We start from the raw sequence: 17,767 nt of genomic DNA on the forward strand, positions 1-17,767 counted from the left end.
TTTTGACGTCACTTGGACAGCGAATAACTTTACATCTGAAGCGTTTAAAGACTCTATTTGTCCATTGTTTATTTCTAAAGAAACACGACAATGTATAAAAGGTATTACCTTGTATCTCATGTTATGGCTCCGTAGCAGACGTTTTTGTAAAAATAGGCTAACGATTGTGTCATAACCACGCGACTTACTGTCGCATAGTAGAGGAATTACCGTATAGAAAAGGAGAAGCTCGCAGGCAGTTTTGACTTACATTAGCTGTTTAAGTTTAATTACTAATGTTAACTATCATGTTAGTTAATGTTAGCAATAATTAGCTTGTGCCTATGTTATCTCCTTACATATACCTATGCTCTCCGTCTCTGCAAGATTCGGAATGATTGAGATTTCTCTTGGCACAGCTACCAGAAGACTTACAACTTTCAGACAGGTTGCTCACGTCACATCTACATCTTCAAGCTCAGTTGGAGGCTGTGCATTAACGCTCAGTGCTCACCGGAAAAGTGCTTCTAATATCCTTCACTGAGCAACGGGATCTGTTGGTCCATTCTATATATACTGTCTATGGTCTCATGCCCTCCCGGCTTGGTGCTGTCCGCGGCGCAAGCTTTGACTTTTCAAAATAAAAGCCTGTGTCTGGTCCGCTATGTTTCCGTACGGTGTTTTGGATGTTTTTGAACTAAACAGTACGGCAATCATGCTAATGAATACAATTATTTTTTCAGCTGATGTCTTAGTTGCAACACGATAGAGCTGGCAAAGCAGTTTTGTGTTTATATGTGCGAGCGGAATTTATTTAGTTTGGGAAATCCCACGGTCTCTAAAGCTACAACTCAAAATTGTCTGGCTGACAAAACAGGGAGAGAGCCATCTGCTAGCGATAGGGGCAGAGACAGAGAGAGATATATGGAGCTACATGGATAAATATAAACCAAACAAGCCACTTTGAAATTTTGCTGTTCTCACGAATACAAAAGTTGGGTGACCCTCCCCCTAGACTAAAAAAAATTGGATGACCCCCCCATCAACAAAGAATAAAAAGACATGACCCTCCCCTATTTTCCTCCAGTTGTCCATTCAAAAAATACTGAATGGTCCATAAGATAGCAGAGTCTATTATTAATATAAATGGGCTAATTCCTAGCCAAAAGCCATTTAGTGCTATTATAAATGGCAGCCTTATGTGTAATTGTTGTCTGTGTATGTTTCCTATTTTGACCACACCACACTCCCACTCCCACCAAAATGATCTGGAGAAAGGAAAGTTCTGTGTCTGAACAACAAACTGTGGTGATGGCTACTACAACTGAACCACTTAGTCTCACCTACAATATGTTTGTTTAACTTGTGTAACTAGTGTAACCCTATGTCTTGTCTGCTCAGGTGTGGGATCTTGTAGAGGAGTACGACACAGGCTGCACACCAGGTGGAGGGAAGGATGGTATGGGTGTGTTCTACGATGCTGGGCTGTTGTTTGAGTCCAACACAGCTTTTGGGACTCCCTACAGACTAGGTGACACTACTTTCTACTACTTTCTCTTCCCTTCCCAGAACATACCCCTCTTTAATTCAATTCAATTCAATTCAATTTTATTTATAGTATCAAATCATAACAAGAGTTATCTCGAGACACTTTACAGATAGAGTAGGTCCAGACCACACTCTATAATTTACAAAGCCCCAACAATTCCAACAATTACAGTAATTCCCTCAAGAGCAAGCAGTGCGACAGTGGCGAGGAAAAACTCCCTCTTGGGAAGAAACCTCGGACAGACCCAGGCTCTTGGTAGGCGGTGTCTGACGGGCCGGTTGGGGGTGTGATGAACAGTGGCAATAATAGTCACATTAATAATGGAACAGTGACTGGATGTAGCGGGAAGCTGCAGGGTTCAGCAGGAAGCAGCAGGGTTCATGCAGGGTTCAGCAGGAGGCAGCAGGGTTCAGCAGGAAGCAGCAGGGTTCAGCCGGAAGAAGCATGACATTGCAGGGCACCGCTGAGCTCGGCAGGGAGTGCAGCAGGACCACGGCGACAGCTGGAACCAGGATCTTGGTGCCAACGTTCTCCAAGGAAATACGCTGGGGGAAAAAACATAAGGACTCTGGGGAGTAAACTCCCCAGAAGCTAGGATTAGTAACAAGCATTTCTGGGACTGGATACACACAAATAGTAATAGTAAAAGTAATAGAAAGGGAGAGGAGAGAGCAGCTCAGTGTGTCAAAGGAAGGAAGGAAGTCCCCCGGCAGTCTAGAACTATAACAGCGTAACTATAACAGCGTAACTAAGAGAGACAGGTCATAAGGAGAGGTAGCTTTTTCGGGCTTAGAACTCTCCCCCTGCCGGATCGGGCTTGGCTGGCCTGTCTCCCTCTACTTTGTTATGTATTATTAGTCTAACAATTATGAAGAGAAGCAGGTGGGCCAGTTAGGTGAACACTGCAACTCCTCACTCCAAGTAACTATAAGCTTTATCAAATAAAAGAGTTTTAAGTTCATTCTTGAAAGCGATTACAGTTTCTGCCCCCCGAACCCAGATCGGGAGCTGGTTCCATAGGAGAGGAGCCTGATAACTGAACGCTCTTGCTCCCATTCTACTTTTAGAGACTCTAGGTACAACCAGTAACTCTGCATTCTGGGAGCGCAGTGCTCTAGTGGGACAATAAGGTATTAGGAGCTCTTCTAGATATGATGGTGCTAGACCATTTAGAGCTTTGTAGGTCAATAGAAGGATTTTAAACTCAATCCTGGATTCAACAGGAAGCCAGTGCAGAGAAGCTAATACAGGAGAAATATGATCTCTCTTTTCTTAGTTCTTGTGAGAACACGCGCTGCAGCATTCTGGATCAGCTGGAGAGTCTTAAGGGACTTATTTGAGCAACCAGACAGTAGGGAGTTACAATAGTCCAGCCTGGAAGTAACAAATGCATGCACTAGTTTTTCAGCGTCGTTTTGAGACAGGATATTCCTAATTTTGGCAATGTTACGAAGATGAAAAAAGGCTGTTCTTGAGGTTTGTTTTAGATTGGCATTAAAGGATATATCCTGATCAAAAGAGTAGCTATATCTTTAGATAATGAGGTTCTGAGGTGTTTAGGTCCCAGTACAATAACTTCAGTTTTGTTAGGGTTTAACATCAGAAAATTATAGGTCATCCAGGATTTTATATCTTTAATGCACGTTTGAAATTTAGCTAGCTGACTGGTTTCGTCCGGTTTGATTGACAAGTATAATTGGGTGTCATCCGCATAACAGTGAAAGTTAATTGAGTGTTTCCTAATAATATTGCCTAGAGGAAGCATATATAAGGAGAATAGAATTGGTCCAAGCACTGAGCCTTGAGGAACCCCATGGCTAACTTTAGCGTACTTGGAGGATTTATCATTAACATTAACAAATTGAGATCGATCAGAGAAATAGGACTTAAACCAGCTTATAGCAATTCCTTTAATGCCAACTAAGTGTTCCAATCTCTGTAACAGGATTGAATGGTCAATAGTGTCAAATGCAGCACTAAGATCTAGTAAAACAAGAATGGAGACAAGTCCTTTGTCTGCAGCAGTTAGAAGGTCGTTAGTAATTTTCACCAGTGCCGTCTCTGTGCTATGATGCTTTCTAAATCCTGATTGAAAGTCATCAAATAAACTATTGCTATGTAGAAAATCACATAACTGATTAGCAACCACCTTCTCAAGGATCTTGGAGAGAAAGGGAAGGTTAGATATAGGTCTATAGTTTGCTAAGACCTCAGGATCGAGGGTGGGTTTTTTCAGAAGAGGTTTTATCACAGCTACTTTAAATGACTGCGGTACATAACCTTTTAATAAGGACATATTGATCATATCTAGTAATGAAGTGTATACCACGGGTAACGCTTCTTTAAGTAGCCTCGTTGGGATGGGGTCTAAGAGACAGGTAGATTGCTTTGCTGAGGATATCTTTAATATTAATTGTTGAAGGTCTATAGGATAAAAGCAGTCTAAGTATATGTCGAGACTAGTCGTTATTTCTAGCGACTCTGCGTTTAAAGGTGAACCGTTAGAGGTTGAAGGCAAAAGGTGATGAATTTTATCTCTAATTGTTGTAATTTTATCATTAAAGAAGCTCATGAAGTCATCACTACTCAGAGCTAAAGGAATAGATGGCTCAGTAGAGCTGTGAGGCTCTTTAGGCTTTGATATTGTACTACTGAAACATCCCTAATTACAGTAGGAAAAAGAGGGTGTAAAAGTTTGTGGTTCTCTTTCATAGCATTCATTTTAATGTCTCACTATAAGCCCCCTCACATATTCACAGATAAACTCATATATCATAACGCGTCAGGGCCCTGCATTCATACTGTCACCAGAGTAGTGTTAATTTCGTCAGACGAGACGAGACTAAATATGTTCGTCAACAACCTTTTTTTCCATGACTAAGACGAGACGATGACGAGACTGCACCGATGTCCAAAAACGCTGACTAAGACTAAATTAACATGCATTATTGTTGAGGAAAAAAGACGAGACTAAAATGTTTTGCATAAAATAAAAACTAAGATAAAATCTCTCTTCATTTTCGTCTACAATCGTCTCTACTTTTTCATTGTGAGATAGAATATTCAGCTTTTACCGAGACCCGGTGCTACGGCACCGACAGGTGCCCTATCGACCGTTATCTACCGGAACTAATAGCAACACAGATTTTGGTGCCACTTAAATGCCTGCGCTTCTCTCTGATGCTCCTAAACGGACGTTAGAGTCAACCGAAACATCGCTGCACGGGACGCTAGTTAACACTACACTTGGCAGAAGGTAACATTAGCATACCGTTAGCTAGCAGTTGGAGTAAACACGGTTACAATGCTGACAGCTAAACGGTGTAAAGGTTTGTCTCTATTTCACTGTGTTGAATTCCAACACGAGACGTACGACAGTCTGCAACTGCCGTTGTCTGAAAAACAACACATATGTTGCGTTCACTTGAAATACGCCTCGCCAGTTTCGTGCTGCATTTATTTTAGTGTAAAATATCCCTTTCCCATGCAGTGGTTGTTTTTGTCGTTTACTGGTGAAATAACTTTATATCATTTATATCATATTATTTTTATAACTATTTGACTGAAATGGTTATCAGAAATAATTTATTTAAAAAAAAGACTAAAATGTTTTGACTAAAACTTGATTAAAATGGCGAGACTTTTAGTCAACTAAAACTTGACTAACAAAATTGTTTGGCACAAGACTAAGACTAAGACTAAATTAAAAATAGGTGACAAAATTAACACTACACCAGAGGTATGCCTGTACCACCCAATATAAAATAATTCTAAATTATTTTGTTCAAAAAACAACTTCCACCTCCATACAGTCTGCCTACCAATGCTGTTCTGTCGGATTAGGGTTGAGAAAGAAAAAAACAGTGCAAGTATATTGAACAATGACGAGATGCTAGCTGTTAAAAAAAGAAAAGAAAAGAAAATTGTCATAAACGTGTTGAGGCAGGCAGTCTTAAGGAGCAGGGCATCCACCTGGCCACCTATCTGGACAACTGGCTACTGCTGGCACACTCAGACATTGTGCCGGCACATCTGGCCGTTCTGGGTTTTGTGGTGAACAAGGAAAAGAGTGAGTTTAACACAGAGGGCCCTATCTTGCACCCAGTGCAATTGACTTTGTACACCGACGCATGTATCATTCCTATTTTGAATCCAACGCACAGCGGACTTTTCCCTCTACAGACACACGTCGGTAAATTAGGGAATGAATTTGCACTCCCGGGGGCAGTTCAGCAAAAAGAGGAGGCGTGTTCAGGCGCAAACGTTCCCTGATGCTATTTTGCAGTTTCAGAAAACAATTCCGCCACAGATCAGGAAAAACCTGGTCTAAAGTCGGTAGCGCGTTATTCAGATGCTATTTTAGGGGTGCATGCTTGCATGCCATAATGTAGCGTGCGCACAACGCGCATACACTTTGCTTCTCTCATCTACACAGATGCAGCAGTTCACATTTTTGCAAAGTTTGTTAGTGTTTGGATAGGTCAGGAGGCACTTTACAGTACAATCCTCAAAAAGTCGCAGAATTCTTTGTGGCTTGTTGTGTTTTACACATTTCCATGAATCATGGATGTGTTGATGACATAAATGAGGAAATATTAGAGGACTTAAAGAGATGTGATGTTGAACTACGGTGGGATTGGACACTTGAGGGTCCGGGAGTGGCAATGCACGATGTGCTCCTGATGGAGCGGGTGGATGGAGATGGAGTTGGGGGAAGAGGAAGGGGCACAACAGGAGCAGGTGGTCAACAGGAGCCAGGCAAATCAGATCGTTAAAATAGGGCCCAGAGACAAGACGTTTCTTTTCCGGGTCTGACGCTGAATTCACTCACCTACACAGCCTGCCTGACAGCCAAGAGAGTGGACACTTTTAGTTCCACTCTGGCACATTTTGTTAGGAAACAGGTCTGTACGGTCTGTGTCTCAGGCTGTTGGGACTGATGGTGTCAGCACTGTTGGTGGCAGGCTGTACATAAGAGATTTGCAGCAGTGGGTGGCTTTTCTCAGACTGAACCCTGCACACCACAGACCCCGCAGGGTTATGGTGTTAGCAATATAAACATGTGAGTGATGTCTACGCTCTGTCTGTGCATCCTGCTTGTATACGATTCCCCCCTGATAGGTTCCTTGTGGGCACATTCCAGCAGAGGTTGCAAAACATTATACAGTACAAAACTCAAGTATAGTTCCAACCTTGTTGAATTCTGCTAAAGAACTTGTCTTTTGTGTTTCCAGAATTGAGATGTCCGGCCCCCAGCAGGAGGAAACGAGCTGCAACTATTATGGACGTCACAACCAGCTTAGGTAAGAACCATAGCTCTAAACTACCCAATAACCACATACAGTCATCTTCGTTGTCATCTTTGTTGACTTTTACAAAACTTATATTTAGCATGCTATACATTAGTGGAAATATAAAAATGAGACTTTTTACTTCTTACGCCATTTACTCTATATGTCAATATGTTCCTTTCTACTGCTCCTTTCCATACTTACCCTCCCTTTTAAATTTTTGTCCTAGGATAGAGTGTGTCACATGTTGTACAGATTGTGATTTTGCCCTATTTTATTAAAACTAACTTGAGTAGAAAAAATATTTTATTAAATAAGAAATATAACATTTTTAAACAGCTTTCCAGTTCATCATTCTTTTCCCCTCCATATCTTCTTAACTCTGTCGTTCCTCCACAACCCTCTTTCTTTCCAGTGAGTCAATATCAAGACCAACTCCAACGTGACTGTTGTTTGGATGGCATGAGGAACACCCCCCTCTCATACACCTGTGAGAGGCGCAGCGAATACATCAGTGATGGTGCAGACTGTGCCGCAGCCTTCCTGCACTGCTGCAAGGAAATGGAAATCCTGCGAGCTGAGAGGAAGGAGGATAGCCTCCTACTGGCTCGGAGTAAGATACAGGGACAAGGGATGGGGGGTAGCCCTGGGTGGTTATTCATGGTCATACTGGTAGTTAGAAAACAGTCAAAACTGTAACATTTTTGATGACACTTTAGGTGAGGAGGATGATAGTTACATGGACAGCAGGGACATTAATTCTCGCACCGGGTTCCCTGAAAGTTGGCTGTGGACAGACATCAAACTGCCTGCTTGCCCTCAGGAAAACCCTAACTGGTGAGTCAACTAAAATATAGACACAAACAATACACTGATTACTTCATAATGACACCACTAGGATGTAGAGCTATTCTTTACCTCTGAAAGTGTTAAAACTTTACTTTGTTTCAGTGACACCACGACATTGACGAAAAATGTTCCTTTGAAAGACTCAATCACAACCTGGCAGTTCACTGGCATTAGTCTGTCAAGAACTCACGGTGAGGATTCAGTTGTCTTGCATTGCCAAACCTTCCTCCACAGCGCTGCGAAGGTTGGTCTGGCAAGTCCACGAAACATTCCTGGATGGGAGAAATAGACTTGCAAAATAGACTCAAGAAGGTACTTGTTTTGGTGGTATGTTCAAAAGTTGTTTTAGTCGTGCAAGATAAAACTCAGAATGGACAGATAGTCTAGCTAGCTGTCAGGATTTACCTTGCAGAGATCTGAGAAAAGGTTAACCAAAATCCTCATAAATTGACCGGAGAAAAATGCCAACACAAAGGAAGCCCAAGGCAACGAATATCCGGTCTAAATGAATGAAATCCGGCAGAATTTCTGTTGGCAACGGAGTAATCACGGAAGTGGAACGTAGTGGATAGACTAGGATTCAGTGAATAAAAGATTTCTCGTGCTGTAGTTGCGCCTCCAGCCTTAAACCGCTCCCATCCCTTACAGTTTACCCCCTATCTGTTTCATCGTTTTTTTGTCCCTCTCATCTTAAAGGAATCTGTGTTGGCGAGCCATTAGAGGTCATTGTCCGGAAGGAATTCTTCATTGATCTCAGGCTGCCGTACTCTGTTGTCCGTGGAGAACAGCTGGAAATTAAGGCAATCCTCCACAACTACAGCCCCAATCCTGCCACCGTAAGTCAGTGTTAATGCCGGGACACATCAGGCCGATTATCGGCCGTGGGACAGTCTGGCGAGGTCAGTGACTCAAATCTTTTCGGTGTGTCCCGTGTCGTCGTCCGTCTGAGGGGCTGTCGGCGTTCATTTTGGCCGACCTGACATGTTCGGTCGGCGGCAGGGCCGTCGGGACTCACCCAGAAATGACGAGTGGAATGACTACAGTCTCTCAAAATCTGATGAAAATCTTTTAAACTGACCTTTGTTGAGCTGACATGAAGACAGATTCAGCAACTGCATGGCCTATTTCTCACTTAAAATGTTTTCAGAAACACGTTTCAGTGAACTATTTTGGTACAATATGAGATTGTATTCTGAACGGCCGCCATGACAGTCCAGGTCTGAATATCCGGAGAAAACAAACCCATGTGACCTGTTCGTCCAATCAGCTGCCGGTTTTCATTTCTTGGGCAACATTACAGATTAGCGCCGCCTGCTGTTATGGAGGCATATTACGTCTCGTCTACTCTCGTCTTTTTGATGTGTCCCGAGGCAGTGTTTTGGACCTCGGGGACGCGACTGATCATATCGACGGGGTTTTCTGTCAACGGTTGGCCGTCGGCTATATGTGTCTACGTCATTACTCTGCTCTGGTGTTTCCAGTTCCAGACTATCCTCACTCAGACACCCGCGGCGCTACCATTGGGCCCGGGTGGGCCTGGGCCCACCCATTTTAGGTCCGGGCCCGCCCATTTTGACCCCGGCCTATAGTGAGTAGTGAGTGATTTTCATTCTAGCAGTTCATTCAATAAGCAGCCAGAGGAAAGCTTTGAGTGAAAGCTTCTCAGCCAATCAGCGGCTTCTACCCCACGTGTGGACTATTAAGCCTGCCCACAGGTTGCATCTTCACCAGCAAGTGATCCAATGAAATGAATGACGTTTGCGCAGAAGCTTTTCAAGCAAGCTCAATGAGACAGACACAGACTGTAGCTATTAGCCAATATGAAAAGCAAAGCAAAGCAGCTTGTTTTCATTTAAATTCAGCAAGAAACGCTCCGAGAAGCAGGAGGAGGAAACTCCTGCCATTTTTTTTTTTGGCTTATTTTAACTGGCCCATCCAGTTTTCTGGAGGCCCACCTACAATCAAAATCCTGGCGCCGCTAGTGCACTCAGAGAACTGATGACCATTAAGGCGATTGTGCAAGCAGCTTATAACGACATATATTTATGTTTGTTGTTAGGTGGCAATTTTTAGCTGCTCACATGATGGTCGGGCCAGACCATTTTTCTGAAGAAAACAACATCAAGCATTACATTTCTTTAAATTAGGGATGCATCCTTGTTAGGCGACCTAAAATAAAACCGATGATTATGATTCTATTATTCACTCCATTGGGTTTTTATCTTTAAAAACTGCACATACTTCAATCTCTTTCTCCATCTTTGTCTTGTTTTCAAGGTGCATGTGGATCTGACTGATGAGGAACATGTGTGCAGTTCAGCCTCTAACCGTGGAAGGTATCGCCAGGAGGTTAAAATGGAGGCCCAAACTACACGAGTTGTACCCTTTATCATTATTCCTATGAAAGAAGGAAAATATAGCATTGAGGTCAAAGCAGCTGTTAAAGATTCTTCGCTCAATGATGGAATCATGAAGAAGCTGCTGGTGGTGGTAAGAAAAACGGACTCCATCTAGGGGGTTTGAAGCTTATTTATACCATATAAGAACTGTTCTCTTAAATGTTCAACCTGCAATAAAAAAGTTAAACTTTACATTTACATTTACAACGTTACGGTTAGAATGTACAGTATGTGCGGCTACTTTCAGGCTGTTGCCACCAATTTGGACTGATGTTCATCTGGGATGTTGTATGCAGCCACTTGCTTGATTTGTCTGGGCTATCCAAAATCACTCCATCCAATCCATTTTATGACACGACAACGCTATGGTTTCGGTTAGGTTTAGGCAGAAAAATTACTTTGTTATGTTTAGGAAAATAATCATGTTTTGTGTGAAAAATGTAGGTTCAAATAAGTACTGGGGGTACAACTACAACTTCGTCGTTGTGGTTACAATGAAAACCATGAGTTAAAGGTTAGGGAATTATTGTTGTTACGTGTGGAAAAAAACGTTGACTGCCACTGGTTGGAAACAGTAAACCAACAGCAAACTCCTGTGTTAATTAAAGGAATGAGTCATCAGACAGACAAGATTGCTCCAAAATAGTTGTAATTTCTAATGTTTGTCTAATGTTTTTTTCAGCCTGAAGGCGTACTGGTTAAATCTTCTCAGATTATACTCCTAGACCCCACTATTGAAGGTGTAGGTGAGTTTACCCATTAATTAGCCACATTATGTAGTCATTTAGTAATTCCTTTACCACTTTCTCCCTGATCCACTGTTTCTCCCTTTAGCTGGTAAACAAGAAGTAACTCTCAACAGTGGAATTCCTTCAAAAGATGTGGTCCGAAACACACCTACTAGCACACATATCTTTGTGACAGGTCAGATATTATGTTATATTTGGGCATATTGGGTTATGTCATACAGTGCCTGTAGTGCTTAATTTGTAAAGTGGGAGCGCAGAAGGGGGCTGGATCCGGCGACTAAAAACAGGGGTTGGACGTAACGGAACAAAAAAAAAATTACACTGCCTACATAGCTTCTCTAACTAAAAAAACCTAAACAACGCTGTGTGTACATCAGGGCAATGTTTATTTTTATTTCAGAACATGCACTGCATCGGTGCGAAATGTAAAAAAAAAAAATACACTGCAACAATCGTTTTCACAAGCAGCAATTATCCTACTATACTATAATTATTATACTATTAAATTGACCAAAAAACCCACCGTGGTCTCCACATTCTTGATCAGCAGAAACTGTTTTTGCTTGTTTGGGATCCGACTGGCCAGCGTATTTGAAAAAGTTAAGCAAACTTTGTTGTCTTTTTGTCATTTTTTTCCCTGAGTGAAATGAGGCTATAAAAGCAATCTCAACCAGCACAAGCGTTTGTGTCACTTGAAGTGCAGCGCCGCACTGTTGAAGTGCCTCCCCTCCCTCCGTCCCTCTCCCCCCTCCGTCTCCGTCTCAAAACGTGTCGAAAATGCAAACACAAGATTTTTGTGGAACTTCAATGGGGAATAAAGACTGACAAGACAGATAACATTGAACACCACAAACAGTAATTTATTTTTTTCATTTAGGCGATACATTTTTCATAGTGACACAGGAGGTGCCGGATCCAATAAAAAAGGTTTCAGATACAACAATGGATCCGGCGTGTTCCGGCTCAAATTAAGCCCTGAGTGCCTGTACAATGAACTTTGCATAGGTGTAAATTGGTGTGTGTGGTGTATATTTTGTGTGTAGGGAAAAATCAAGTTCATCATTTGGTGAGGACCGTTAGTGCGTACTCTGTGGATACTATGATCGTCCAGCCCAGCGGCTGTGGAGAGCAGAACATGGTCACCATGACCCTACCAGTCATTGCAGTCATATATTTGGACAAACTCAACCAGTGGGAAAAAGTGGGACCTGAGAAACGTGTTGAAGCCCTCCAATACATCAAAGACGGTGGGCTCAAAGATGTATTTATTTCCACAGATGTTTTAACCAGGGTTGTCAGTACAAACAAAAACCAATGCCAGCAGAATCATTTGAAAGATGCTATAATCACGGAATGTAACAGGACTTCTCAAAAATCGTTGTATGTTGTTTGTGTCCAGGCTACGAGAATGAGCTTGTCTTCCATAAAAAGGATGGGTCTTTTGCTGCTTGGCCGGATCAAAAGAGCAGCACCTGGTGAGGCATCCAAACATCCATGAACTCATATGTAATTGTTTGCACATCCTCCTCTAACTTAGATTCTGACAATGAGTGGATGGTGTTCGTCATGTGTGAATAAATGAAACTAAGCTTCCTCTCCTCTCTAAGGCTGACAGCTTATGTTGCCAAGGTGTTTGCCATGGCTAACAATCTGGTGGCAGTGCAAAGCCAACACATCTGTGAAGCCATCAGTTTTCTGATTCTCAACGCACAGCAACCTAACGGCTTGTTTAGAGAGATTGGAACGGTTATCCATGGAGAGATGATTGTGCGTATACTGATTTCATTGACATCTAATCCTAACCTTGGTGCTACCAAAACAGCTGATCGAGATTAATACAATTACATAAATTAATATGAAAAAATATGTGTGTGTGTGTGTGTATAGGGTGATGTGGCAGGCACAGATTCACATGCCTCCATGACGGCATTCTGCCTCATTACCATGCAAGAGACTCACAAAATATGTTCTGCCAGTGTTAATGTGAGTACTTCATCTGCAAACAATGTTTTCTCTTTTTCCCTCATCTCTTTCATTTGTTTTCCATTTGAACCGGTTTGAACACATTGTCATCAATATTAACAAGGTTTAAAATGACCCATTTTTCAAATTTGGATATAATTTCAAAATCGGAAATCAAATGAATGAAAAAGTACACAGGCCCAATTACAGTAACTACATGAAAACGTCACTGTTGCATGAAATGTTGCTTGTGTTTAGCCTACATCATCAGTTTATATAATCTAACGTGAAACAAGAGGCCAAGCCAGCCTGGTAGCGAAGCTGCAGCCAGATGCTTCTCAACTGTTTCCTAGCAGTCAGCTCCCCCTGCTGTAAGGTGCCTCTGCATCACTTTTATTTCAGACCCTCCCACCAGCCTTTGGGCCACGCCTCCACTTTTGACATCTGTCAGTGGAAAAGCCAAATGTTAAATCCAAATTGAAAATCCAAATGGAAAAGCCAAATGGAAAATTCAAAAGATAAATCATTTTACATTTCAACTTTGCTTTTTCAGTTTCCTTTTTCTTTTTTTAAATTCAATTATGGCATGATTTTTCCTAGTAGCATAGTAAAATAATAATATTTTTAATTTGATCTAGCTTTGTTTTCTCTTTGGGCTTTCAATTTGAATTATGAATAAATATATCCTCCATACACTCCTACCACATTGCCATGCTGGATCAAAAGGTCCCCAGCTCCCCAGAGCGAGGGGTTTAGTGAATGGTCAATTTTGTTAAAATGATTCTTTTGAATCAATTGACACATTCAAATTGGAGACAACTTTTCTAACTAGAAAATGCATTTCCTGCAGAAAATGTGTGGGAATGCTGGATAGCTGAATTGCTAAAGCTAAACTAGATGAATAGCTTAAATCTGTAAGAAAAAAAAAGTGGAAATTTGTGAAAAAAAGTATGAATTTCATTCTTTAAACTGAATTGTTGGCTTTAAAAGTTGAAAAATGACAAAATATGTAGAACAATGTGAGGACTGAGTATATGTTCTAACTGACAATGATTCACATATGCAGAAATATGAAACAAATTGTATGAAAAATCTTAAAGCCCAAATGCATTGCACTGCACTGCTGAAAAATCTGGAAAATTGTCAGAGATGGAAGCTAAACGGCATTACCTAAATAAGTGAAGAGCTAAAATACATTGTTAGAAAAGCTGGAAGCTGAACTGTAATACTGTAAAATATGAAAGTTGAAATGAATTGCCTGAAAAGGTTGAAAGAAGAAATATTTTATCAGACATATACACTGCATAGAACGAAAAAGCATTAATCTAGTTGAGATGAGATGTGAAATATATTGCGTGAAAAGAAGGGGGCTGAACAAGAGGAAATAGAGGAAAGAGAGAAGGAGAGAAGGGAGAAGAGAGGAAAGAAGGAGAGAATATGACAAATGCTGTGAGAAACAGATGAAAATGCAGAAATCTGTAGTATAGACCTTTTTCACGGCAGACATGTTGACATGTCATAGCAGGAAAAGCACAGGTGTATTCAAAACCATTAATGATGGCTGCATTCCACTTAGGAGAGGCCCTGGTATTAAACCATTAATGATGGCTGCATTCCACTTAGGAGAGGTCCTGGTATTGTGCATGCTGACTAACAGAAATAACTTACTGGGACACTTGATGTAATTAAGCCATTGTTAAGGTTATCAATTTCAGCTTTTCCTACTATGACAAGTCAAAATGTCTGCTGTGAAAAAGCTCCATTCAAGTTGACTGTCTGTGAAAGTGTTGTCATGGCTACTAAGTGCCTGTGACCGTGTTTATAAACATGCTTTGATGTCTGTGTTGAGATCTCTTTGAAGTGTTAACGATCGCAGCTACTGTTAATATGTCACATGTGGAACGCTGCAGCTATTCAGAGACACTGAGAGCAAGCTCTCAAATAAAGGCTCAGACTGCCAAAACGATAACTGCTATCAGTCAAATGACGTCATCCTGAGCACCGGAAGGCCTTTGTGAACGTATCGGTGTAAAATTTATATGGATAAACTTACAAATGTGGGCATATCAGAAATTTAAAAAAGGGGTTTGCTCTGCCTTTCGCTCAGAAATATGGAGAATATTACACAGGGCAGTCAATGGAGTAAGGTGTGGAACTCTTGTCATTTGGAAGCTCACTGAGCCAAAAGTAAAAGGCGCATCACAAAACTGACCACATTGCCTGAAGCTAGACAAAAATACCTATGTTGTGATGTATAAATTGTGTATGACAAGTAGATATTGTGGGCGTGAGAGCAATTTATAGAGAAAGAAATAAGAATTTTTTTAAGGCTCTGTGCACTAGCTATGACATCATCCACTCTAGCCAGTGCAATACACTCTGTTTAATCGAAAAAAATTCCTGAAATGATCACTAAACTTAAACAGCTTTTTCACAAAAACTGTAAAAGATATCAAACTGAAAAGCAGTAGCCGGATAGTTGAATATTTTGTGAACATTTTAAAGTTTGTTTGGCGTCAAAAATTTTGGGAGTGGAAGAAGATTTTAAGGATTTCAAGCATGCTCTCATTGACTTCAATGTTAAAAAAGTGTTAAAAAGCTTAATATTTTAAAAAGTATAAATAGAAGAAAAAGAGCTGAACATTTTAAAAGTTGAATGGTTTTAATATCTGAAAGTATGCAGAAGTTACGCAGAGCCAAAAACCGTACGGAATAAGAATAAATAAAGAACCGAATAACAATAGTTGCTGTAGAACAGCATTCCCACAATAAAGAAAACCAAATAACAATAGTTGGAATGCTGTTGAACAGCATTCCCACTAATAATAATAGTTGGAATGCTGCTGAATCAGCATTCCCGCTAATAAAGAACCAAATAACAATAGTTGGAATGCTGTTGAACAGCATTCCCACAATAAAGAAAACCGAATAACAATAGTTGGAATGCTGTTCAACCGCATTCCCACAATTAAAGGTTGTATTATAAAAAAGTGACCACTCTTCTACAGTCTTGATCTCTGCTTTTAAATACTGTAGCAGATTAACAAATACATCCCATTTACACACCACAGACACCTCTCTGGCATGAGTGGTCCTGAATGAGGCCTCATTTTTGTCAGTTTGATTGTTGACATGTCGAAGCGATGCACTAAAATATCTTGCTGCCTTTCAATCCAGTCTCAGCTATTGTCCACGGTTAAATTTATACGGCATTCCTGAACAGAAGTAGATATATATTTGAAATAGATGCACTACTGTTATCTGACCTTGTTTTTTCCTTCTGTCCAGAGTCTGCCAGGCAGTATAAACAAAGCAGTGAATTATCTGGAAAGCTGTCTTCCCAGCCTCACCAACTCATATGCTGTTGCCATGACGTCATATGCCTTGGCCAATGAAAACAAACTGAACAAGCAGATCCTGTACAAGTTTGCTTCCCCAGGTGTCGTCACACAGCAAAATTCTTAAACTAAAATTTAGAAACAGAATATATGGTGTGATAAATAGATTAAAAAATACTACACATCCACGAATAATAACTACAATAGGATTATTAGAGCCCGACATATCAAAAATGTGTTTCCACCAGAACTGATAATGTTATTTTTCAGCCATATAGTGTCCTGCTTAGTACATATTGGTAAGAATCTTTCAATAACAAATAATATATTTCAGATTGTAATCTCTCAAATATTGATATCTGAATGTAGCATGGGTAATAACAATGATTAGCAGTAGTACTTCTCAATACTGAAAAGAGCAGACACAATATGGGATTTTAGCTAGATGCATTAAATCCAACTATCTTTAACTAAGAACAGTTTACCTCTATTCGGCCTGGCTTCTCCCGTGGCTCTCCTGCTTCTAAAAAGAGTGGACACAGCAGATTTTTCCGCGAACCCTTGCTGTTACCTCCAACCATCTCTGAATGCTTGTCCCTGCTGTAGTCATCTTCGGCAAGATTTCCCAGTAATTATGTCGGTGCTTTTATTTTGTATTTTATCTCTATACAATTCATTTTTTTAAGATGAGGAATTGGGGAATTATTAGTGTATGAATCTTATTTCAGGTAAGTCATATAAAGATTTTTGTGTATGTCTTCCTCAGACTTGTCCCACTGGCCGACACCTAAGGGATACGTTTACGCACGGGAGGCCACAGCTTACGCTCTTCTCGCTCTGGTCAAGGCCCAGGTGAGCATGTCCCACTTGAGTATGTCTAATCAGGACTCTGACAGTAAGCATACAACTGAGTCCTCATCCATGCTACCTCACTGAAAGGGTAGGGGGTTGGCAAACAAAAGTCGGTGAAAGTGTCTCTCAATCTAACTGCCTCAGTTTTACACTTTTTAAGTAACCATATTTTTCCAGTTATTAATCTGGTTCATGTCGACCTTTTACATTACCGGTGACCACTTCACAGAGCCCTTTATGATGATATTTAGATATATAGAAGGCATCTCTTTTTCTTCTCCTTTTGCAATGACTTAGTATTGAGTTGACTTATAGATGTCTCCAGTTTAAAGTACCTCTTATCCTATCTTATTTTAGTCTGCTAAAATAAGCCTGTTCTACTACGGTCCTTGGTCCTGGAACAGTCTGCAGACCAAGCTCAAACTTGAGACACTTATCTCTTTAAATGATTTTAAACTTAAACTTGAAATAATTTTTGTGGTACCTATTGTTGCTGTTGTAATTTATTGCTGTTGGATACTGCTATGTGACCTTGTCATGGCCAGGTCTTACTTGCAAAAGAGGTTTTAATCTTAATGTGACTTCCTAGAAAAATAAAGGTTTTATATATATCATGACATAGTTATAAAAACAAGGGACTGATTTGAACATCCTGCTCTGCATAATCACATTGATGTCATTCACAATAATGACATCAATGTGGCAAAAACATATAGTTTGTCATTGTTTGCTTTTATCAGGCAAGTTTCAAGTCTCTGCTGTTTGATTGTGTCATACAAACAAATGATTTAGAAGCTCA

The 17,767-nt window shown here is 40.6% G+C and overlaps 1 protein-coding gene across 1 annotated transcript in view; it reads left to right on the plus strand.

Moving 5' to 3' along the window:
• The window catches only part of LOC114547234 (complement C3), a 74,481-nt gene that overhangs the window by 17,675 nt on the left and 39,039 nt on the right, over positions 1 to 17,767 (plus strand). Inside the window, exons 17-31 of the mRNA XM_028566481.1 lie at positions 1,381 to 1,510; positions 6,763 to 6,831; positions 7,235 to 7,432; positions 7,539 to 7,656; positions 7,771 to 7,859; positions 8,365 to 8,504; positions 9,946 to 10,158; positions 10,750 to 10,813; positions 10,902 to 10,991; positions 11,860 to 12,063; positions 12,216 to 12,291; positions 12,424 to 12,583; positions 12,704 to 12,799; positions 16,067 to 16,217; positions 16,883 to 16,968. Of these exons, the coding sequence (XP_028422282.1) occupies positions 1,381 to 1,510; positions 6,763 to 6,831; positions 7,235 to 7,432; positions 7,539 to 7,656; positions 7,771 to 7,859; positions 8,365 to 8,504; positions 9,946 to 10,158; positions 10,750 to 10,813; positions 10,902 to 10,991; positions 11,860 to 12,063; positions 12,216 to 12,291; positions 12,424 to 12,583; positions 12,704 to 12,799; positions 16,067 to 16,217; positions 16,883 to 16,968 (1,884 nt within the window). The remainder of the gene's footprint in view (positions 1 to 1,380; positions 1,511 to 6,762; positions 6,832 to 7,234; positions 7,433 to 7,538; positions 7,657 to 7,770; positions 7,860 to 8,364; positions 8,505 to 9,945; positions 10,159 to 10,749; positions 10,814 to 10,901; positions 10,992 to 11,859; positions 12,064 to 12,215; positions 12,292 to 12,423; positions 12,584 to 12,703; positions 12,800 to 16,066; positions 16,218 to 16,882; positions 16,969 to 17,767) is intronic.

Source organism: Perca flavescens, chromosome 2 (genome assembly GCF_004354835.1).
Source record: "Perca flavescens isolate YP-PL-M2 chromosome 2, PFLA_1.0, whole genome shotgun sequence".
Taxonomy (NCBI): Eukaryota; Metazoa; Chordata; class Actinopteri; order Perciformes; family Percidae; genus Perca; species Perca flavescens.